General features: G+C 48.1%; 1 protein-coding gene across 1 annotated transcript in view; it reads right to left on the minus strand.

Moving 5' to 3' along the window:
• WWC2 (WW and C2 domain containing 2) overlaps positions 1-25,231 on the minus strand; it is a 202,420-nt gene that overhangs the window by 43,121 nt on the left and 134,068 nt on the right. The window contains exons 6-15 of the mRNA XM_039250692.1: positions 22,681-22,810; positions 19,540-19,686; positions 18,433-18,506; positions 14,147-14,389; positions 8,799-8,888; positions 7,053-7,672; positions 4,427-4,556; positions 3,574-3,654; positions 3,391-3,477; positions 665-857 (exon numbers count right to left, since the gene is read on the minus strand). Coding sequence (XP_039106623.1) covers positions 665-857; positions 3,391-3,477; positions 3,574-3,654; positions 4,427-4,556; positions 7,053-7,672; positions 8,799-8,888; positions 14,147-14,389; positions 18,433-18,506; positions 19,540-19,686; positions 22,681-22,810 — 1,795 coding nt within the window. The remainder of the gene's footprint in view (positions 1-664; positions 858-3,390; positions 3,478-3,573; positions 3,655-4,426; positions 4,557-7,052; positions 7,673-8,798; positions 8,889-14,146; positions 14,390-18,432; positions 18,507-19,539; positions 19,687-22,680; positions 22,811-25,231) is intronic.

The raw sequence follows: 25,231 nt of genomic DNA on the forward strand, positions 1-25,231 counted from the left end.
CAGTGCGGTGCGAAACTCGCTTTTAGTTATATACGGAGTCTTTAGCTCTAGCATTTAAGTATCATGTTCCTGGAGAGAGCAGCACTGCATCTTCCTTGGGGCCGAGACAGCAGGGCTGGGGACGATGGTGGCCGACACGGCCCGGCTCCCGCTGGCTCGGAATCCGTGCCAGTGCATTACGTGTGGGGTGTGTTTTGATACCTGGCCCCAGCACTCGCTAGCTGTGTGGCCCTGGACACACGACCTCTTGCAGTGGCTCCTTATCTGAAAGGAGGGTCATCACACCTTTTCCCCAGGACGGTCGTGAGGAGTAAGTGACAGAACGTATACAAAGCACCCGGCACAGGACTCGTGCGGGGAAAAACAAACATGCTCAGAGTGATCATCGCGACAGAGGTCAAAGTTCGGCTTTAGCCAGAGGCGAGACTGGAAGGTAGGTTTTCCAGAAAATCGCAATTAAGAAGCAGATTTGAAAGTTCCCGAATAAGAGAATGAGAGCCAGAAATCAGTACTTGAGATAAAAGAATGGACCCATCGTTGGGTCCACGGCGCGGGGCGGGTGTGCGGCGGCACAGGCGCTGGCAAACGGCAGCTACACAGACGCCTGCTGTCGGGACATGCGGTCAGAGCCACCGTGTGGGACGGCAACCACGAGCCGACCTACCAGGCACTCCTCGCTTCGGTGTTTACTGACGGGGCAGAGGTCCACCCTCAGGGTCTTCTGCTGCAAGGCTGTTTGGGAGATGGCCACCCTGAACATATCATTGAACAGAATGGATTCTGTGGCTGGATGGACTTTTGTTCGGAACAGACAGCTGACATCGGCCGAGGAGGGAAGCAGAGCAACCCTAAAATATCTGCGAAGAACAAGAGTAAAACGGATTTCACACGTGCACCAGGGATACGAGGTTCGCAGTTCTCGTCCGAAATTATCTGCGAAAGAGAGAAACACGGGGGGGGAACACGGGGTTCACGACCGACCATTACTGGAGCCATCGTGGGCGTGTGTGCGCTCAGGGGCAGGGGGCCTGTGCGTAACCCCGCCTGACAGTCGCCACGGGGCTGCGGCAGACGCACACGACGGGAAAGTGAGGACGACGCGGACCTGAAGGGCAGGTAAATGTAACGTCCCGCCGGTTCCAAAATGCAGTGTCCTGAGCTGGGAAGACAGGGTCAAGCTGTCTCTGCCCCAAAAGTACTCATCCTCAGGATTAAACAAGAGGTGCTGATTACCATTTCCCTGGAATGGAATCCATTATCCTACTAGCGAAAAAGAAAGGCTACTTAGCCTAGAAGAAAACTTAAAAATATTATTGCCTAGCATCACGGAAATTTCAGATACGACAAACTGTTTTAAGAGGCTTATGCTTTGTAAAATTCAGAGGAAGGGCTCTCGAAGAACAACAACATCTAATACTACCTTCAAGGGATTTTTCTAAGCACATGTTACATGAGGAATCACAACTCTTAGAAACAGCACGCAGTATTTTCTTTTAAATCCCAGAAAGAGAACACCCATTAAGTCCCTTCCCCGCCCCCAATTCCAGGCTTGTCTAATTCATATTCTAAGAGAGCCCTTCTCCAAGTATGGAAGCTGTAAGTTCACGTGCTGGGCTGAGGAATGTCACATCATCTCCGTATTTTACATCAACACTGATTATGGAGACTCAGCATTCGTAGACTAGAGGGCTTCGGCCACTGCTGCCAAGGTGGGGGACTCAGCAGAAGCTATCCTTTTGTGTCTGCAGCATGGGGAAGCCCGAGGGGAAGGTTCCTGGAGAGCTGCACCGGAAGGAAGGAATTTTCTGGTTTTCCAGATTTCGGTTTGTCTCTGTACCAGGGGCCCAACCACTTGTGTGACCCAAAAATGTTTCCCCATCAAGAAATTTTACATGATTAAGAGCCAGAGGCACAGGGGCCAGAAGGTATAGGGGCTTTTCCTCTTGTTCTGCTGCAGGTGGCGGGAGGGGGTCTCCCCACAACCGGAGTCAGGAGCCACTTACAAATCACTGTGGCTGCTGCCGACCAGCTGGGGCATAAGGTCTGCTTGGTGTAATGGATAATCAGAAAGTAAATTTTGAAGTGGGGGCGGGGGGGGGAGCGGGAAAGAACTGTTTTACGATATTTCATATAAGCTGTTGCTTTTTGCAAGGCTTCAGGTACGGGTTTAAGAATGCAGCGCTCTGCACCTCAGGGGAGTTCAGAGCAGTTAGGCGAGTAGTTGCCCACAAGCAGTCTTTACTGGGCTTGCTATCCCTGCGGATCCCACCCACACCTGGGCCCAAGAGGTCCTGGGAGCCCAGTCCCCTCCTGGACTCCGATGCCCTTCGGCTTTGATGGTCATTAACACACAGACACCCACTGGCTCTATTCTACTGGCCACTGAAGGGCCTCCATCCAGCTTCATTGTTATTCAGATCTAGTTTCTCCTCTCTGACAATTCTTAGGACATTCGGGGGTGGATCTGAGAGTAAACCCACAGCGAAAACATCCAGGACTCTTACATGAGCTCTCTTCAATGTCTGTCTCAGTGAGGAGCATACACCATCACTAAGAAAAACATCCACCTGCTGGGTACAGGGTCGGGGGGGGGGTCACCCCTCAATAGCTCTGTGTTCTTTCCAAGCCTTTGTACTGGCAGATTGACCATATCAGTAAGTGCGAGGCTGTCAGATGTATGGATTCTGGATGCGAAGTCGGAGGTGCGAGGTTGAAATCTGGCCTCCTTCTGGTGCTCTGTGGCCATGGACCTTTCAGAGTCCCTGAAACTCCGACTCCAGCAAGTGTGAATGGTGGTAAAGATTGCTAGAAATATCCGTCAGGAAATGCAGGCCCTAAGCAACAGACTATGTAGCAGTAACGACATTGCTTCATTTGACGACGTGAAGTAACTTTAAGAAATTAGGGGTCACAGGGAAACGCACACTTGATGTTAAAGAAGGATACTCTTACACGTAACACGATACGGTGCCTGGCAGGGATGTGCTGATAAATAAACGTTTACATCACCACATTTTCACATACAAGATCAGAAAATCCCTGCAAACCAACAGTGGTCATAATTAGGCCACAACAAACATTTTAATAAATTAAATTTTTAAAAAAAAAGGCCCCAAAACAGCACAATATAGAATTTCTGGTTGTAAAGGGAGATTCAAAAATCTTGGTTCCCATGCTAACACTGAATTGGTTGAATAAGGATCAAATCTACTATGCTTTTCACACATTCTGCATTTCCTTTTGTTTCATCCACTGCGGACTCTGAGCCGTGATCGGCCCGGCCACGCCCTTCTCCCCCTCATCTGGATGAACCGCTAGATCACAACGTACAATCTATCAGACGTGAACAACTTTCAGTCCTTCAACTGGTTCTTGGCTACTTTTACTTACACTTTTGAAGTGTGAGGTATCAAGAAGGCATGGAGATTTCGGAGCTGTGCTAAAATCACCATGAAACTTGACCTTCTGGCATCGTATCTGTCGAGAGAAGAGCTGATGAGATAAGGACGGGGCGAAGGCCACTCGTTGCTGCCCTGAGTCCCAGAACTGCCGTCCCCCTGGGCCTTCCCTTACCTGAGTCCGATCTGCACCTGGGCAGTCTCCACGATGGTGACATCCCCTTCGCTGTACGGAACATCTTCAACTTCACTAGGCCTGGGGGCAGGGTGACAGCGGGCGCAGGGGAAGCGTTTCGGAACAGGGGTATTGACTGCTGTGGTTACTGTTTGCCACTTACTGATTCTGAACGAAAACCTGTCTCTGACACCACCCGGTGGTCCCGACCCCAGCGAAAGCTCACTCTTTTAGATCTTTCTTCACCTTTTTGAGAGCAGTCTGCCTCCGAGCCTTTAGGGGAAAGGCTTCCCTACACTAGACTTCCCTGAGCCTTCCTGGGGCCCACCGCAGCCCTAGACACACGCCAGGCTTTCAGAAAGACACTCGAGGAGCTCCATGTGCCAGTTGGGTACTGGCCAAGAACTCCAAAATTCTCATTTAAATCAAGTTTTAGGGGTGCCTGGGTTTCTCAGTCATTTAAGCGCCTGATTTCGGCTCAGCTCATGATCTCACGGCTCGTGAGTTAGACCCCCGCGTGGGGCTCTGTGCTGACAGCTCGGAGCCTGGAGCCTGCTTGGGATTCTGTCTCCCTCCCTCTCTGCCCCTCCCCCACTCGGGCTCTGTCTCTCTGTCTCTCTCTCTCAAAAATAAACATTGCCAAAAATTTTTTCTTAAATCAAGTTTTAAGTCTCTAAATGGGATGTTTCTGGTATACTGAAAATTTCAGGCAGACCATCTCTTTAACACCAACAACCCCTCCCACTGTGCAGGGCGGACTAAGGGCGGTAGTGCTCAGTCTAGAGCTCCCCACCCTGCGCACGGCTACGGGGACAGCCGGTGTCCCCGAAAAGCACTCCCGCTGAGTCCTTACTGTTTCACAAACGCTTCGTAAACGCCACTGTCTCCAGCCACAGACTCGTCAGACACGGCAGCTGACACACAAGCAGTCTTCTCCCCAAGCAAGTGGATCACTCTTCTTTTCGGTAATGATTTTTCCACGTCTAGGGAGGGCAGAGCGATACCACCTCTTAGGATTTATTGCTCAGGAAAGCTAAGTATAAAAGTACACACGTGGTTTGGTCACGAGAAATCCAAAACACTGGCACCCGAGAAGCAAGGACATCGCTGTGTGAATTCATGGAAGGGGCTGCCGTCAGGCACCAGGACTTGTCGGGACGCTGGATATTTTGGTCATCGTTCGAGAGAGGACATGGTTTCTCCCCGTCCTGGCAGATTTGTAGGGAAGGGGCAGACGAGACACATCCTCACTGGCCCCTCGCCTCTCTGTCAGGCATTCGCTGCAGTTTCCAAAAGCTCAGTGGCAAGGAGAGCCGTGCCCCTCAAATATTGAAGGAGCTTCCATAGAAGAGGGCGTCTCGCCACTCAAGGGCAAGAGAGGCTGCCGCCTGTTTTGCTCTCCCCTTCTCTCCGTCTGCCCTGTTTTATATGACCTGTGCTGCCACTCTAACAGAAGTAAAAGGAAAAAGAGTCTTTGACTTAGACAATTCCTCGCCAGCTAATACCATTAAAAACAACTTTGTGCTGCTGAATCTTCAGCACCAACTACCACTTAACTTTTATCTCTAACTCATATTCATACACCGCGTCCTGCAGTGAGCAAGGGGCCTTCATTTAAAGCTGCGTCCCTGTGTAATAAGCTGCAAGCCTGTGGAGTTCTTTCATCCTCCAGCCAGCGAGCAGGGATCAGGATTGGTATGCATCTCGCCCCCTTCGGAGTCGTGACTTTACATCTTGTTAAGATGTTTAAGTTTTAAGGCTTCAGATTACAGGATTGATTGCTGCATTTTCCCTTTTATTTCTGGCAGTGGGAATGCTTTTTCCTTGATGATGAAGGGCCTCTCTCCGCCCACCCCCCTTCGTGAGGGGTGAAGGTGATGACATGATTTATTGATTACCCCCAGGAATATCCACAGAAGCTGAAATTGACTTTGACAATGACAGAGACTGACTGGAAGGACTTCATCGTTCCAACGCGATCTCTGTCCTCTAGCAAGATGTGCATATGGGGAGTCCGACTTTACCTGCAGAAGGCTCCAGAGTGGGGAGGGGGCCGGGCCGCTTCACCACCACGAGCCACCCGCTCCCACGCGGAGGTCAGACGCCCCCAGAGAGGACCTGGTGATCCGACCTGGAGAGGATGGGTCTTTCCAGTTCAATACCTACTTTTTAGTTGTTTCCACACATGACGCTGAGTCCTCTTTAAAAATAAAGCTCTTGGGCAGAATTCTTTTAGGGGGACTTTTTACTAGCAGCTTTCTGATCGAGGATGCGGTTGAGTGAAAAGCTGTGTCCTGGAAGTTTCACAGACAAGGGGCTCCGGACACAGACTTCTCAGGCCCAGCGATAAGAGTGAGGCGACGGCCAGGCAGGGCCAAAGGACCCAGGTGGGCTCGGGCCCTGGGCCACCGTCAGGCTGCTCCCTCCTTCCCCAGCCGCCGGCTTCGCCACCCCACCCTGGCGAGAGGACTCTTGAGAAGTGTCGCTAGAGAGTGCCAGCCACACAAAGAGGGAGGACAGCTGTGAAATGCTCCAGATCCTTCCAGCACGAGCACAGAAAACACTCCGCTTTCCTCCCTTGCTTGGTCCTTCTCTCATAAACTCCAGTGTGTTGCGGCGGGAGTGTGTTTGGCGCAGCAAGTGCAGATCGGAGCGGGGCCCCTGGGGACTGGCACTGGCCGTTTCCCTTCACATTTTGTTCCAGGCGAGCTCCGAAACACTCCATCCTCCTTAGGCCACAGCTACGGCCATTTGCCAGCAAGTCTACCATCCTGTTCTCTCTATGTCCACATCTAATATATCGAAAGCTTCTGCCTTGCAGAGGGATACGAATACTACAAACAAGAATTCAATTCTCCCTCTGGGTCTGTGGCCGCGGTCAAAGGCAGCAGTGGAAACCAGTCAGCAGCACCTTCCTGGGCTGCAGCGAGCCAGGCGTCCACCAGATGGCAGCATAACACTAGCGCATCGGAAGCAGCTCTCTCCAAACTGACTTTAGGCAGAAAGGGAGAGTCGGCAGGAAACAAAAATTGTATTTATATAGAATTCCCTGAACAATCTAAACATTGAGCCCCGGTACTAATTAGCTGGTATGCTAATTGCCTTGGTTTTCAACTGTTGTAGGCTGACTTTTAAAACAAAGCCCTCTTCTTTGCCTGACTGTTTCAGAACCAGAATCTATTTGGAAGGGGGAGGCATGTACACAAACCATGTTCCCAGCCGGCTGCCACCCTACAGAGGGCTTCTGGACCACAGGGCAGATGCTTAACGATCAAATCTATTGAACAGGAGGAGTGACTTCTATTTGATAAGGGAAAACATGTCTATTCCAGGTATATCAGTAAAAACTTCTCGAATGAAGCCGAAATGAGTAAGCAGCAGACAGAGAAGGGGGCAGCACGATTCGCTTATGTGGAAACAGTAACCTTCCTACGACTCTTCTTAACATAATTAAGAGGGAAAGCGTGGTCTCCGCTTACCTGCAGTTCCTTCATACAAGGGTTCCCGGGCACACTCGCTGAGGTCTTTGTCCTCTGCAAGAGACTGGGACACTCCTCCTGAGTTCGAGTCCAGCAAGATCTGATTGTCACTGAGGCCAATATCTGCAAAATGGCTGCTCAATTCACAGTCTTCAAAGTCAGCGGTGAACCGATGGAGAGGGACATCGTGAGAAGACATGGGGAACGTGCCTTCCAGGACCAGGGGAGAGCCAGGAGGGGACAAGGAGGAGAGGGAGGACCGTGAGGACAGGGACGTCACGGACTTGGGGGCCTCAGTCCGTGAGGGGGTGTGGCCTGTGGCCGTGGCTGCGGCCCCACAGAGGCCGCTCTGGCCGGGCTGGCTGGGGGACTTGACCACCTCGTTCTCATGGATGGTGGTGATGGGTCCAGAAGGAATGTAGCCGCCTTTCTCCTGCAGAAGGAGGTCCAGTTTACACTGATAATCCGTGTCCACCTGGTCGCCCTGACTGGTGTAGTAGAGCTCTCCGGAACTGAGGGAGCTGAGCGAGCCTCTGCTGGACGTGTTCAGAGACCCCCGGCTGGAGGCCAGGGAGCCCAGGCTGCTCCCGGACGACATGGACAGGGTGCTGGCAGAGAGGCTGAGAGGAGGGGAGCACTCGCTGTGAAAACCATAGGACACGCAAACCCCAAGCACCATGCCCACCGGCCGGTACGGCCCCCAGGGGGCGCCAAAGAACATCGTGACGGGGCCAGGGGGGGGGGCGGGGGGTGCTGACTCAACATGTTCACCCTGGCTCCCTAACTGCCCTCTGAACAGCAATTCTGTCCTAACGATCAAGTCCCTGCTGCAAAATTTAAAACAAAAGTGATAAATACCTATTGACAAATCTACCTGCACAGATATCCAGAAGCAACTACGCAAGTTAATACTATGGAGGGAGTAGGGGCGCCTGCATGGCTCTGTCGGTTAAGCGTCCGACTTCGGCTCAGGTCATGATCTCACCGTGCGGGACTTCGAGCCCCAAGTCCGGCTCGGTGCTGACAGCTCAGAGCCTGGAGCCTGCTTCAGATTCTGTGTCTCCCTCTCTCTCTGCCCCTCCCTTGCTCACGCTTTGTCTCTTTCTCAAAAAATAAACATGAAAAAAATTTAAAAAAATAATAATATGGACGGGGGAAAATAGCATAAATGGTATAGAGTGTTGCAAGTTATTCTGCTTAAAGAATAAAGCTTTTAATTTCAAGAGAGGGAAAAGGCAAGTTTATGAGAACGAGGAGGTTTCCACAGGCCCCCGTCTCCATCTCCATCCTCTTCTCTGTGGGCATATTGAAGGAGTAAATGTGGAGTTAACTATTTTAAGGCAAATCATCCCCATCCTCCCTTTTTAAAAGAAAACGTGTTGTGGAGAAACGTGTCCTTTTCCTAAGTATGCACTCACAGCTAAAATAGATCTTCTTCCCACAACGTATGTCACACATTTTCCACCTGTGACCTTGGGGCTCGTGAAAATTAAAAAAAAAAAACAAAACCATGCAACTTTAAATTTAATCATCCAAGTTTTAGCTGTACTAGCATAACTACTTTATTCACTTTCCAAGAGTTGATATGAGGAAAAATAAAGAAGAGTTGATAAAATATAAATAAAATAATAAAAGAAAAGAAAAGAAAAGAAAAATAAAAAAGAGTTGAAATAAAGAAAAAGTCATCAAGGATGAACCAAAACATGCCTGAATATTCCTGTTCCCTCAAGGACCCAAAAGGCTTACCTTTTAAGTTGTGAGTGCAAATAAGTAGTTAACTTAGTAGTTTCCTCAAGTTTCTGTAGCAGCTCTTTCCTTCGCTCTTCCAACTGCAATCTGGAAAAAGAAAGAGACATGAATTTATGGCCACGTAATTACGGTAAGGCATGGAAACTGAAGGAAAAGAGTCTGATTCCATAAACACCACGTACTACGGGGGGGGGGGAGGCGGTCCAAATGAGTCGACTCGAGAGAAACAAGAACAGCAGTGAGAGGCGACATGGCCGCGAGCTAGAGGAAGAGGGAGACCTAGCCCGCATCTCCGACGTTACTGGGAAGCTTACAACATTCGATAACCTGCAATTTTTTTAAATGAATAAAAAAAAAAAAAAAAGAAAAGAAAAAAAAAGCCCCTGGGCTCTTACAAGGTGTGGAAGACAGCAAGGAGGAAAATCACAAGCCACTAACAAAGATTACAGAACCTTGCACGGGCCTGGGGCCTGGGCTTAAATCCCCACGACACTTGGCAGTAGTGACAGGCAATCTGTAAAGGACTGTTGTGAGCACTGGGACTGACAAGGACTGTTCTGGACTAATATTTAGTGACAACCATTCCAATCTCACTTTGATGAGAATTTCAGCGATTAAGAAACAAATTAGTCCACACTACCGCTGTGAGCTCGTTTGGGCTAAACTGCTTAAATGAGAAAAAGGCACAGAAGTGATTTCTGTTCCCATCATAACACATCTCCTCGCCTGCGCCCGCTATCGTGAAATTTCATCCACATTCAACTGAACAAGTTTTTTAAAAAAAAAACTTCCGAGGATTAGGGAACCGTGTATTTGAGTGAGTTATTTCAAGACGTCAACAGGCATGCTTGTCGGCGTCAGCTGAAGGTCTTCACACGTCCCTGGCCTGAGCCCGTCCGGCGTGGGCATCGGCGGCAGAGCGGGACCCAGAAAACCATCAGTGTTTCCAGTGGATTTGCTGTGGTGATCGTGTGTCCTTAAACAAGTCACTTCAGTCAAGGGATCCCCATCTGCTCATCTGCAAATCGGCGATTAAAATCCTCCTGCGTCTGCCCGCGAGGGCTGTTAAAGGGATCAAATGCAGTGATGTACGAGCAAGTGCTCCTCACACATCAAAACACACCCTCTTTGTTCAGTGCCTCAGATGCCTTGCAAGGTGGGGATATAAAAATTAGCTGTTTTTCTTTGGAGGCAAAGAAAATTTCCCTAATTTCTAACCTCTTTGAAATGTATGTGTTAGGCAGTAAGGAAACATGCCCATATTTTATTTATAGCTATCTATCCTCTGATGTGTCACCCACACAATTTCATTATATGTTAAAATAAAAAAAGCAATTCTTGTCATTTTGTTTAGTACTTCAAAGCACGATAAATTCTTAATTCCCAGCTTTCAAGGGTGTATTTTGAAAAGGAATACAGTGCCTATTTTTTTAAATTTCTTAAATATAAACAAAAATGCAACATGGGAAAAAATGACTATGAATCAGATGAACTGAATCGCAAGGTATCAAGGTCTAGAGAAAGCCAGGCACCTACGAAAACCCACGTCTTCTGAAACAGGAGCAACATTTTTAAAACTTAAGATTTAAAACTAAATACTTCATGAACAAATGAAGGCTTTTCTGGCGTGTTAAGGAGGCTTTGCTCTGACGTTACCGTGTTTCACCAGAAACTAGAATCCAAAGCTTTCGGCCTCTCAGGCTCAAGCACGGTCCCCACTGCAGCACCCCCCACCCCTGCCGACTCCAGACCCCTGGACTCGGCTCCGTGTTCCCGTTTGCCGCCCCCACACCAGACCCGGAGCTCCTGGAAGGCAAGCGCCAGGTCTGCCCAGGCTGCCCGAAGGCACTCCCTCCCTCGTGGCCGTGTCTACGGGTAACACCTTCGTTGGGAGAAGCACAGTGAGGCACCGGGAGGGTCGCAGAAGCCCTTCCAGGGGAGTGGCTGTCCTCGGTCAGTCACCCCACCCCGTGTCTGATGTCACTGAAGCCCGCAGCCTCCCTCAGTCCCCAGCTGCCTCAGGACCAGGGATAAGAAGAACCGCTCGGACAGCAGCCCCTTCACGAGGGTGTGTTCCAGTCTCTGCAAGCCCTTCCTCAAGCTGAGAAAGGGTCCTTTTAACCCGGCCCCTCCCGCCGCTGGTCCACGGTCCACACTATCCATTCAGCCGCCCTTCGCAAGACCAGGGCAGCACCTTCACACTGACCTCTCTCTGCCCTTGCGCCCTGAGACACACAAGCACCGGCCTGGGGCCCCCTGACGAAGACCACCCAGAACTTTCCACCTGGGGGAAAGGTCATGTCATCTACAGAAGAAGTTCCTTTTCCGTTAAAAATGACACTCATACCCCCACCTACTTGCTTTAAAGTTTTTTCAAAAGCAGAGGCAAAAATATTCACATAATTAAGGAACAATGAAGACATCTTGGCCAGATTTAAGATAAAACCTGCCAGATTTGTGAGAAAATAAGGAGCAAGGTTATGATCTTATCAGCTACAGGAAAGCACTGAGGCTTCAGGGTCTCAACAGCCGAATGGAGAGAGAAGTCCACACGGCCTGACGCTCCCACTGAGAGCCGCTTCTCTCTGCTGCGGTCCCTCGCAGGGAGCCTCTCCCTCTTCCCCAAGCGCTTTGCGGCCCTAGGTGGGAGCTTCCTCACCGCATGTGAGTGCTCCCCCCCTGGTTCGGAGGGGCACACAGCTGGGGGTCTCTGGGGCCACAAACATCGCTGAAATTCAGGTGAGCTTAGCTCCTGCAGAGACTGAAATTCAGTAGTGACTCAATCTCGCCTGATGCCAGCCCCCGACATGATGAGAAACCCACAGCATAAATGGGAAGCAGAAGAGCTGGGGGTCGCAGAAGTGGTTTCTTGGAGAGCCGTGTAGCTGTCAAGGGGAGACTGGGGCGGAGGGGGGGCGGATACGTCCTGGTGAAGAAATTTGTTTCATGACGGAACCAAGTCTTCTGCAGAGAATCTTTTTTCCCAGAAGAGCCTCTGGCCACCACCTGCTGCAGCACTGAGGAAGCACCCTGTCCACAGGGCCCCTCTCATGCCTTCAAAAGCATCCCGCACAGTAGCAACAAGCAAAGCAGAAGTAATACCGTAAGTACACACAGTAGAAAGAAATAGCGCAGAAGAAGAAAAGGTGGCCGAGCATAGAGGAGTGAAGCAGAGCCACAGCAACAACAACAGAGTCCAAAGCCAACCCATCTGGGTCTGCTCGGGAGACAAAGCTCCCAGCGCTGCCGCTGTGCTCCCGGAGTGCTCCCTTCGGCAGGTGGCTCTGCTCTCTGGGGCATGGGAGAAGCGGGACCGTTTTGCATCCAAGGACAGCAGTGAGGAACGCTGAAGTTGCTCGAGCGAGAGAATGTTAGCCCCTCACCCTGAAACTACAACATAATGATGGGGATCTGCTTTTGGCCAACAACATGCTACGAAGACAAAACATATACCTTTCCCTGCCGGCTCACGTTACCATCCGGGTGTGGGTGATGGGCTCATGCAGGCTTCCTGAGTTAGAGGGAGAGTCAACCTGCTTTGTGCCCATCTGACCCAAACCCTGCGTGGACCTCACTAACAGATCGCTCTCCTGTTCCCGATGGGCTCACACTTACTGCCTCTGCGGGGATCTGCATGGTTATTACACAGATTATGCACAAGCCAAAGTACGAAGGCCAAAGCTGCGGCACTTGGGAACAAACTTTATTTTTAATGTGACTTCATGAGTCATTTTTGCGGCTCTAGCCCGAATAAAATAGACAAGACAGCACACCTGTCAAGTGTGATTAAAGCAAACACGTACCTGTGTTCTCTCTCCCAGAACAAATATAAAATGTAGAGGGTGTGTATAGGCCCTTCCCAGGCTCACACACCAGAGAACGGCTGGGATGCACTTCGTGTGGGAGGCAAGCATGAGTAGACAACAATTAGTAAGCGTGACACAGCACACAAACACACTTGCTGCTCTGTACGTGGGCCGCACAAAAACTACTCATCCCGTCATATTTACTGGTGATTATCAAACTTTTATCCTAGAAATTTAAGCTCCATAAACACGGACATGACATCAAGGTCATTCAGGAAAACAATGAAATTCTGCCTTCTCTCCCGAACTTTTCATTCCTTCTGCTCTGTGTTGGGTGGATCGTTCCCTGGCCGACCTTGCTGACATCTACCTTTGGGGCGAGCCTTCGATCGGCACAACTAGACAGGTGTCCGAGCGGGAGGGGTGGGGAAGAGGGGACAGGTGGGCGGTGAGAATTCTTTGAGACTCGGAAAGGACATGAGGCTGTAGAGGCTTTGCCTTCTGATGCCTGTGCCTGCTCGTCAAGCTGTAGCTAGGCGTCACCTCAACCAACATTTAACTCACAAAAGTCACTCTCCCCAGGTGACTGAACTCGGGCAGCCAAGTCCACGTGCTAATGCCTCCCCGGGAACGTCAGTGTTCTCCATCCTACCAGCCCCCCTCTACACTGCAAATAGTTTATTACGGAGACACGACCTCAACCAGTCACAGGGGACAAGGCACTAGAAAGCAAGAAGCCAAGAAGCCAAGAATTAAAAAAAAAAAAAAGGCAATTGGAAGATGTCCTAACATTACTTCCAGGTCCCTTGAAGTTACATGAACATGACCTTCCTTCCTGTCAGTCTGGGTCAGGCATGCTGGCCTCGAGTGTGTGGCTGGTGCGCGGCTGGGCCTGGACACAGGGCCCCTGTGCACATGTCTCCACGGCACGCCTATCCCTGGTGTCCCCGCCCATGCGCTCACAGAGCTGCATGCTCTAGATGAAGTGGTCAGCTCCCCCCTCCACCCCTGCCCGGAAAGATCGGAAAAGTGCTGCAAGTGTTTCCCTGGACATCTTCACCTGCTCCAGAGGAGGGTTTCAACTGACAAACCAAATCCAAGTGAACATTTTGTGACCTGTTAGGACACCAAAGGGAGCAAGCTGTCTTTGCCTTGTGAAATGAAAAGCAATAAACTTTTGCATTCTTGTGAGTCATAAAACCCAGGGTAGGAAGCTTCCGCGGCTCTAACAGTCCAGATAATCTTTCTTATCTGAGTGCAAGAGTTTACAGCCGTTGTTATCACACTCGGTCGGCGATGTACCACATTCCTGGTTTTATGACAACATTCCTTACTTATTCACATCTGTCCCAGGCACGTTCGCGTCCCTAACAAACGGGAGAGTGGACACCGCAGGCCATTAGCAGGGTGATGCCTTACAGAAAGAAGGCCCTGGGAGCCGGGTCTGCGTGCACAGAGAACAGACGCAGTGGTGCTCTACAGGGACCAGGGGACGGCCCCTGGGCTAGGGGAGATGCACCCCCGGGGAGGAGCACCAACCTCTCGGCCAGCGCCCGGCTCGGCGGGGCCCGCACGGCCAGCAGCTCCTCCTCCAGCCGCTGCCTCTCGGCCTCCAGTCGCTCCAGCTCATCGCGGGTGCGCTTCTGTGGGGTGACGAACTGCAGCTCTTTCAAAAGCTCTTCTTTCTCATTGATCAGCATCAGCTTCTCCTTCTCGATATCCAGCGCCCCGGGCCAGGTCTCACTGTCCAGTTTCGACAGTTCAATTTTTAAGTTGGCCATACTGAAACGAGAGAGGTGCATACAGACTCAGAGCTCCCAAGAAAGGGCAAACGTAACCCAGGAGAGGCTGGGGGGTCTAGATACCGTCCTGACACTACCCAGGGACCCTCCCCGGTGGGGGGTGTGATCACCTGGCGGGAGGCAGGTAACAGCAGCCGGGCATGTAGCCCTTGGCCCCACCCACACCTGGCTCTGGGCTCCCACAGTCTCCCCACCTTTAAACACAAGTAAGCCAACCTGCCTAGCTAAAAAGAAGAGCGAAGGTCAAAGTACACCCAACCTTAAAAAGCAGAGAGCACTGGGAGTCCCCGCAGGCCTATGGGGACGTGTGGCTGCCTGGGCAGGGTGACAGCAGGGACACCCGACAGCTTCCATTACAAACAAACAATTCGGGTAAATTGTGTCTGCCATGACATTATTATAGGTTTTGTTCCTCTGAGTGCAAACACTGTCCCCTAGTAAAACGGGGGTCCCCAGGGTCATCAGCCCAGCAGGGAGGATGAGGGGAGAAGACAGAGCAGTGGCCTGGCTGACCAGCAGTACAACAAAGTCGATCCAGCAGGGATCCCACGTCACCAAGGGAAAGGGAGCAGCCCTGTCCCCACCCCAGGCCTCTGGCACTGAGCTGTGCACTGTGACACGGGGGCCTACTCATTGAGCCAGCGCTGCACTGCACCTGACCCGGTCCCTCAGCATCCAGGAGCTGTCCGGGAGCACGCGGCTCCCCGTGGACCTTCACCAACACGAGCGCTGAAGCGCTCCACCAGAGTGACAGCAAGTGCTGGGGTGAGGGGGACAGGGATGGGGAGACGGCGGGGGGAGGAAGAGGAGGAACCAGCAGAGGGAAACTTCACTGCTCTCATCTTTTTGCCTGAAATCAGATTCCACTATGTCTACAGCTTCACACTAAAGGGCAAAGTCAACTTCCAATTGAATAAGAATGTTCTGGGGGCACCCGGGTGGCTCAGTCGGTTAAGCATCCGACTCTAGGTTTCGGTTCAGGTCATGATCTCACGGTTCATGAATTCAAACCCTGTGTCGGGCTCCGTGCTGTCAGTGAGGAGCCTGTTTGGGATTCTCTGTCTTCCTCTCTCTCTATGCCCCTTCCCCACTCAGTCTCTCTCTCTCTCTCAAATAAATGAATTAATTTTAAAAATGTTCTGACTGGGGGCGTATGGGTGGCTCAGTCAGTTAAGCGTCCGACTTTGGCTCAGGTCATGATCTCATGGTTTGTGAGTTTGAGTCCTGCGTCGGGCTCTGTGCTGACAGCTTAGACCCTGGAGTCTGCTTTGGATTCTGTGTCTCCCTCTCTCTCTGACCCTCCCCTGTTCACACTGTCTCTCTCTTTCTCTCAAAAATAAATAAAACATTAAAAAAATTTTTTTAAATAAAAAATATTCTGACCATCTGAATCAAAACCTTGCTCTCTGGCACCATCAGGACTATCAGAGTCGTCCAGGAGGTAAATGGCACGTGGCTGTTTTCACCACGAGCACAACATCCAGGTAAATGAGGAACACTACTAAAGTTGGCACGGGGAATCTATACTCTTATTAAAAATCAAAGCTGGATGGTTACTCTGGAGGCTACCACAGCAAATACCGGAATACGAGACGTAGACAGAAAGGGGGCTTTTTTTAAAATGTTTTATTTCTTTCTAGGAGAGACAGAGAGAGACAGCGTGAGCAGGGGAGGGTCAGAGAGAGAGGGAATCACAGAGTGAAACGGGCTCCAGGCTCCGAGCTGGCAGTCAGCACAGAGCCAGACGCAGGGCTCGAACCCACGAACCGCGAGATCATGACCTAAGCGAAAGTCGGACGCCCAACCGACTGAGCCACCCAGGCGCCCCCTTTTTTTTACTTTTTGATGGAAGAAGTTGTAGAGGGAAAGAAAAAAGATGAACAAAATAATGTTATGAGGACAAAGATGGATGTAGTTCCATAGTTTCTTGTTTTAGTTCAGATAACAACTGCTGCCTATGGTGGACACACAACGTAATTCTGATCTGCCCCTACCGTCTGCACTTACGGTAGATATAACATCAGCTATCCTTCAGCTTTCACCACAAAACCATAAACAACTGTCTCAGTGTACTAGAAAATTAATCATCAAAATGCTAAATAAGCATGATATTATTGGCTTCATTAAGCACATAAGACAAAGGCTGGAGGAGAAAACGGGTTTCGGGGCAATACAACCCACCGCTTTACTCACTCGGAATCGAGGAAGAAAAGCATTTTCAACATATGCACAAACCCCCGAGGTTTACCTTCTCACCAGCATCACCAGTAACTTTAAAATAAAACCCCAAATGGTAATAGGAAAGCAGTGCAACCACGCGGGAAAGAACCCATGTTTTCAGCTCTGATGTGACTGAATAACGACAGAACTGCAGTGACGATGTAATGAAGGAAAGAGGCGCACCTACTCCTCGTGGGGTCGGGCGTGCCGTGGGCCTGCACGTTGATTTAGAAAGGGTACACCAAGTCTGGGGGACGAGATGTGAGCCCGGGAAGAGAAGTGCGGGTAAACTCCAGATGGAGTAAATCGCTAGCGGCTGGACTAAAGCGAAAGTTCAAGCTGGCTCAAGGGAAGGCGAGCGGAGCCCCAGAGATCCCGGGGCATGGGGCGCGGTTCTGCAGAACTAAATCTGAGTCATGGCCGTTCCCCTTCGGAAAGCGGGATACAGGTCCCGGGCTTTGCCGCAGAGCCCCGGAGTGCAGCCGCCAATGGGTTGGCATGCCCACAGCCGGAGGGCCACACACAGCGTCAGCGGAGTCGGCCTGCACGTCACCCGGCCACAAACCCACAAAGCAATCCCCAGTCCTTACGATGGAGGGCAGGGCATGGCCTGGGCACTGAGCAGCAGCCAGTGTTGTACACCAGATTTTTCAGAACCTCAAGAAACTTAAAATCTACCCAGGAAAACTTATAGGCATTAAAATTAACTGAGTGAAATGTTGTTTAGAGAGACTAAGTGACTTGTTCAAGCTCACACAGTAGTTTGTGGAACAGAGCTTAGCCAGGGTTTCTCGTATTTTTGTGTTTTCAGTAAAAAAAGAACCAAGTAATATCAGTAACAGAGGTTACAAAGAGGCAAATACTGTATTTAGGAAAATCAAATAATTGCTTTGTTAAACCTCTAAGAATTTTTGCTAATTACTTTTAAGTAATCCTCATCACCAATAATAATGGATATACTTCAATATCTATCTGATGGTGTTATAGGAAACTGTGACATCCTAGCAGGTTCTCAGCTGAGCTTTTCATGTTCTTGAGGCGGAACATATGTTAACTCTGTCGCCTACAGGGCGATCATGCAGTTTCTCCCCCGCCAATGTCTTCCTAAATCATAAATCAGTAGCATTTTTAAACTCTAAAAAGGAAAATAAGGAAATCAAATATAGCAGTATGACCCTCCCCCACAAAATGTGCAAGGTGTCCATATAATGAAAACAAGCTGAGCCTGTCTACTGGATGAGGAGGGAGCAGTCTCCTGAACCTTCCCCAGAGTCACAAGGCAAGAAAAGAAAGCACAGGGTTCGGAGGGAAAGGAGGGAAATACGAATCTCTCCTTCTCTGCCCTGAAGTCAGTCGCAGGAACAGACAGCGCAGCATCTTCAAGGTCATTAGCAGCAAGTCTTCCCCTCCAAGCAAAGGAATTAAGGCTGTTTACCTGAGAGCTCAACTACTATTATTAAGCCCTGTACCTAAGCCACTATCAGACTCCACCTAAGAGGCCAATCTTCCCGCTTGTGCTCCTGAGCAAAGACTGTACAAGTTCAAAGCTTCTTTCTTCCCGAAGACAAGGGGGCCGTTTCGTGCCCACACTTCTCATCAATTCTTCTTTTCCCCCAGCTCTGGGGGGAGACAGTGCGCAGGGAGGGGGGTCCCTCAACCCTTACATCTAAAAGCCTTGCAGAGCAGGCCAGGGAAGAAGGCGCGGGGAACACCCAGCAGATGTCACTATATGAGTAAAGATTAATCCCGGAAAAGAAAATCCTGTTTGAGCCGCTGGCCGCTGACTAGCTCCCCTGCGGTTACCTTCTTTTGGCTTCTTCATACTGTAGGCTCAGCCTGACCTTTTCAGCTAAATTTGATCTACTTCTCATTCCGATCTGGTAAAAAACAAAAGGGAGAAAAGTCAATTAACTCTGCTAATGAATGAAGGTAAACTGCTTTTGTTTCTAGGAAGCACAGTAATTGGAAAACTAAAGAAGATGGTCTTGAAATCAGGAACGCCAGTTAAAAAGGCACTTACTTTCTAGTCTCAGTAGGGGCAAAACACTTCTTTTTAATTCAAGTTGGTCTGTTTTTCAAAGGCTGCAACATCATTTCCCCCACACATTAGACTCAAGATAAAAAAGTATCATGTCAATGTTTCTGGTATCTTAGAGTTTACGAAGGGAATACAGTCAATAAAATTTATGACCCGAAACTAATTTCCTTGGCTCCCTGAGCCAAAATTTCCATCATTTAGCTTCGAAATGCATAAATAGAAACTAAACAAATTCAAAAAATAATTTTTCAAACAGGTAAGCCCTACTGTTGATCTCTGCCTGTTTTATTTTCATAGCATAGCATTCGAAGAAGCAGAAGAGAATATGGAAATAACCAGAAATGTACTGAAAAGTAAATATCTGCTAAATGGCATCCTAAAGAGGAAAATGCAAAATAGTTAATAGTTTTCAAGCCATATTAAATATTTTCAAATGCTGGGCATAAACCACACATACATTTTAATCTAAACAACCTTGGACATAAAAAAAAATCTGTTAGTTTTTAAAGGCATGTTTTTTGTTTCTCATTAGCCTCAATGTTTAATTGAAAAGATCTAAATTTCTAAGACTCTAAGTTTAACAGGGAAAACTTAAATTCTTATGTGTCTCTCACCTTCCAATAACGTCTCTGAATATATATGAGAAAGTTTGAGCAGAGCCATTCATACAGACAAATCCGGATACGCGTGACATCCGGACAGAAAAGATAAGGCTCTGATTTTTAAACCCAATCTGTGAATATGAAACAGTGGATCCACACAGGTGGAATTCAAACCACCTAGCGAGCTCCTGTCCTGCTTGTCATCCATACAGTAACTCAGGCCCCCACCGTGGCTGGCGCTGGGGCCAACCCTTCATGTGGAGAACTTACATCTCCAGAAATGCTGGTTTGTGACCCGGCGTCAAGGGTCTGTCTGGAAAGAGACAGATGGGAGTTCACCGGACTGGACCTCAAGTCTGGCTCGGATGTGCCCATGCTCTGATCCAAATGGAACCGCTCCTGTAGCTTAGCAAGACTCTGTTCAGGAAACACAAAGTCTTACATAACGCTGAACATCTGGGGTGGCAAAACGCACCCAGCAGGTAGAATTAAATTCAAAGAAGTGATCTCAATAGAAAAAAACAACCACTTTATTTTAACAGGTACTTATCACTTTAAATTATTGAAAACAGTAAGATTAGAATCTAGTTTCGCGTGGACACACACACACACACACACACACACACGTGTGACTCTGGAGGTATGTGAGATCATAATAAACAGATTATCTTACCTTTTCCAAGCTGGGATTATTCACGCTGTGCTTAACGGCACCTTTACATTTAATACATACATTTCTTATTTTTAACAATCGAAAAGATCTCTATTTTAAAAATTTATTTGTTTTTAGTGTTTATTTATCCTGAGAGAGAGAGAGAGAGTGCAAGCGGGGGAGGACCAGAGAGAGGATGAGAGGGAGAATCCCAAGCAGGCTCCATGCTTAGCGCAAAACCCCACGTGGGGCTCGAACTCACAAACCGTGAGATCATGATCTAAGCCAAAACCAAGAGTCGGACACTTAACCGACGGAGCCACCTAGGTGCTCCAAAAAGATCTCTATTTTAAAATGATTCATCTTAACGCAGCAGAAATTATGTAAATGTGGAATACCGACAATGCAGTCTCATTTTAGATAAAGCAAGAAAACTTCCTCCTTAGCAGACTTCTATAATTATGCCATTTTACAACTGCATGGGACCCAAGAGATTATCTGCCCCCATTAACATCAGGATGAGGAAACTGAGGCCCAGAAGTTGAAGTGCTTGAGGCTGGTCCAAGCCCATCTTTGCACTGACTGCGTGCCAATGCCATGATGATGATGTCTGGTTTTGTAAAGCAAATAACCAAAGCTGAATGTGGCTGTCATTGCCACCTGTGTTTAATATACCAAGCTTACTTTCAAGAGAGGATGTGAGTAAGCAGAAGTATTAAAAAGGAGAAAAATCTTAGCTAAATTGTTCCCAACCCTCTCCCACCCTAAATGACTAATAAAAGTGGTAAGAAGCTCATTATTGCCAGCTTTAAGAAAAGCCAGGATTTAATCCCAGTATTTACAATTCTTACAGTAAAAAATGAGATATGTCCCAAAAAACTAGAAATATCAGAGATCTGACATGTGCCTTTTACCTAGCCTTCTTTATTTTCTTTCAAAGGGCCATATGCAAAACGTATATACAAGAGGGATAAGACTTCAACGATCACATCAAATATATTACAGAAAAGAACACAGAAGCCTTTTAGTGACTGGGCAAGTCTCTTCTAGTTTTTCATCTGTACTATGGAAAGATTAGTATTTTTCAAGCCTGTCAGGGACGACAGTGCACCTATCAATTTAGTAGGTCGTGACTAGCATGTTTTGTGATGAAAAAGAGGAGACGAGAAAATCAATTCGGACCACATTACCAGTATTAAGAGTAGGCATACGTCTGTCATATATGAGTGAGTGTGTGTGTGTGTGTCACACACAAATATAAAGACATTTGTGTGTGACTGGATTTTCATGCAGAATATATCTCTTACCGTGGGTCCTGATCAAAGAGGTCTGAAATGCTACCCACCTAATGTTCCTCTTAGCCCTACTATTGATTTCTATATCTACTAATTATTTTATATACTTTAGACCTACAAACTTTAGATCTATGATGTGCATTTTAGGAACTACTGTTTTAATCATTGGCATCGCTGTGGAACAAAATAAAAATATATCCAAATAAAGTTTTCTATGTTTCCATATATGTTGAAAATCACATGTTCTGGAGCAAGACTGCCTGGGTTCGAACCCAAGTCCTGCCACTTCTGAGCTGTGTGACTTTAACGAGGTCCCTTAACTCTGTGTACTGCAGGTTCCTGGTCTGAAGTGAGAACAGTACGTGTCCACCTCTAGGCCTGTTGTCAGAATTAACTGAACTACTTCCACGCGAGGCAGGGAGATGACTGCCCTGTACACAGTCAGTATTTACAAGGATCTGCTACTATTACTATGGTCTTTTCTATTTCATCTCTTCTAGCAAGTTATTTCAAAATTCCCTAAATGCACAATTATAGGTGTTTAGGAATCTGTGCCTATATTCTGTCAGCATTTTAAGAACTGGCATGAAGTACCTGAATAAACTATTTCAGGGCAGAAGTTCTACAAACGCAAACATTGCCCTTGGCTCTAACATTTTCCCAAAGACACAGATGGAACCCTTACTCAGAACTCCAAATATCTCAAGTACGAAGAGTTCTCTGACTCTGTGATAATTATGGGATGGAGGGAAGGTAAGTGGAGGAAGAGATACACTCTTAAAAAAAAAACAAACAAAATCTGACTGTACCTGCTGGAAAAAAAAAAACAGTTAAAATGCAGGACACTGATCACCGAATGGCTGTTTCTTTCGCACACGAGGCCGGATCCCCTCCAAGCTGAGAACCGGACAGGTGTAACAAGGGGACCCGCCGCTGTCAGCTTTCCCCGGAGGACGGGATGGCTGTCCCCTGGCCGGGTCAGCGCCCCCCACCCCTAGCTGGCACTTCCCAATCACCTGGGCTAGGGCGAAGCTTTTCGAAGCTCCTCACATGCCCTCCCCACACTCCTCAAGCCATCTCCTCCACTTGCTGACGACCAGGGATGTACCCTTCATGCGTCCCGGGCTGAGATCACCCCACTTCTCTGGTTTCCACGTGAAGGTGCAGTGAGTGCAGGGTGCGCCCAAATGCTACTCACATGGGCCCCGGGACCCACCACATCCTGTCCCAAAGGCCACCGAGGCCTGCCTTCAAACAGCACATCAGAGCCTTGGAACCAACCTGTTGCCCCCCAAGGCAGCCTGTTGCCTCAGTGCCCGCAAGCATCTCTACGGAAGCAAGCGCTGTACGGATGAGGCAGGGTGACAGAGCGCCAGCCACACTCACAGGGAGAGCTGCTGCCTCAAGGAGTCACTGGGGCCCCCAACGGCCCCCTAAGGCTTAACAAAATGCTCTGTAACATACCTGCATCAGATCCTGCTTTTCTTTTTCTCCTGAGCTGATAGCCTTTCTGATAGATTTCAGTTCCGTTAGAATGGCTTTGGCTTCATTAAGTTCATAGCCACTCTGGCCCCCAGACATTTTCTTATCAATTCTGTTAAAAGAAAGAAAAAAAAAAGAAAAAAGAAAAAAAGTCAACGACCGTTGACAGAGTACAAGGTAAACGAAGAGCAGGAGCTGGTCTGGGACAACCGTAGTTCCCGATGAGTTTGCTACTTGCTCCCCACGCACCAGCATCCTTTCAGGCTGCGTGACCCTCCCGTTTTCTCTTCCAGCCCCTTCTGGCTCACACCCCATCGCCCACCTCACGCCCAGTCCGTTTCTCAACATGTTCAGGCTCAGTCCTTTTGTCTTTGGTCGGTTTGGGTGATCCCGTCACTGGCTGAATTCAAACCTCCCCACGCTAACGTGACCTGCACCCCAAGAGAGGTTAAGTCCAAGGGGAAATGACATAGCCAGGGAAAAGCACCCATAAACCGAACTGCAGAAAGTGTGGGGCCCCTCACTGCCGCCTCATCCTACAAGCCATGATGTCTGTGCAAAGCCAAGCACGGGGGGGGGGGGACGTAACTTAATTCTTTGTGCAGGAAGGACCCAACCAAATTACCTAATTCTTAAAAAAAAAAAAAAAAGTGGTTTAATAGTATCCTATCACTCTCCAGCCCCTGATGCTGCCCAGGGTTCACAACTCGGGGTTCACTTGAAGACCAGAGGGCCATGCGTCTGCCCCATTGGCCAACAGCTCTCATTTTTGGACATAATTCTTAGTCTGATCCACAGAAAAATGGCACCTATTAAGCCACAGAAAACGGGCTCTGAGCTCATTCAGTTTAAAACATGTCATGATGTAAATTTATGTCAGTGTGAAGGGTGTAATCTGAAAAAACAAAAACAGAAACAAACCAAAACCCACAACGATGCCATCTTATGCTTCCAAAGTTATTCAAGCAAGTGCAGTTTGTAGATGATCTATTTCCCCAAGTACTATTTTAGTAAATATTTTATTGCTGGACAGTCTTAACCTAAGAAAATCAAATAAATTTCATTATGAGGTTATTCGGTAATAAAGTACAACTAATGACGTCACTGAATTAAACAGCCGCGTGCACACGCACATTAGTGTTTGGGGTGGGAAGGGGCCCTAGAGATCTACTAGTCACACTTCCACCAAGTGAGAAAGTAAGACCAGAGAGTTTGCACGAGTTTAGCCCTGAAAATGCATAAACACTTAGCTAGTATGGGCATAATCCTCAAAATGACAGACTTAGGCTTAGGGCTCCACTGATGATTACACTTAGAATATTTGATAAAAATCACTGAGAGTACTTCAAATATTGGTTAATTCCATTTATCTGGGCAAGGATTTATCAGCGAAATTGTTGGCTCCCTTAAGTATAAGATCTACCAACTTAGCTGAAGCAAAGAAACTTATTTCAGTTAAAAACAAAAACAAAACCCTGAGATTTCATGAAGTAGCTACTATCACGACTCTTAAACTGTGTCAAAGTGAATTTCTAAAGCCCAAGCGATTTCTTCCTATTTGTGTAAAGCCTTCAGAATCGAACAGCAAAACACATCTTGAAGTCAGAAATCAACTTTAACATCTGAGAACAAACAAAGTAGGTAAATTTCTGTTTTCAGAAATTAGCGTTAACACTTAAAAATAAAGGCAGGACTACTTCAAGTCTGCTCAGTTACACTTCAGAGGGCTTCAGAACTAGACAAAAATTTCCTGGCTGCCCACTGCAAGCTCAGCTGGGTGCTAAACACAAGGACAGGCTATTTCAACTCCATGCCTACCACGGAGCTTCTTCTGGACCTTCTCTCTTTCTTCTGCCTCCTTTGAGCACCTCTGTCTCCCTCTGACTGTTCTGTTCTGTTTCTCCTTTCCTCAAACTCTACGTCTCCCACCTTTCCTGTTTCGACCCTAACCGACCATAAAATAAAACCAAACAAAAATCAAACAACATATGAGCATTATGTGCTGATCTTTAAAACAAACCACTGTGTTTTTTGTTTTTGAGAAATACCATTTTATATTCTTCCCTAAAAATTTTTTTTAAAAACCCGTTTTCCTTTCATTTCTTTTCCGTGCACCCTATTAGTAATTTCCGCTGTATAACACCTTTGTCTCTTCCGAAAGGGAAGAGATTCCCATTTGCATGCCTTCCCTGGGAAACATGTACCCCAAGCCAAATTTTCACACAATAGGTACACACTTTGGCTTGCCGAGTGCTTCATGTCGTCTCATTTTCCAAATTTGAGGGACTGCTGAAGGCAGCAAAGTAGAAATGTCCATCTACATATAAGCTATGCTATTGCTTAGGCTGAAGTCAACTTTGGGACCACAGGCTGAAATGAATAATGTAAAGAATAAAACTACATTCATTCATCCAGCATAAACTATTGTACCTGATAAAAGGAAAGCCTGCATTTAAATTACATTACAGCTCCAGATTTGGCAAAAATATTCCATTCTATTGCGAGTAAATGAAATGCTACAAAAGCCTGCAGT

Source organism: Hyaena hyaena, unplaced genomic scaffold, assembly GCF_003009895.1.
Source record: "Hyaena hyaena isolate Hyena2069 unplaced genomic scaffold, ASM300989v1 scaffold_377, whole genome shotgun sequence".
NCBI lineage: Eukaryota > Metazoa > Chordata > Mammalia > Carnivora > Hyaenidae > Hyaena > Hyaena hyaena.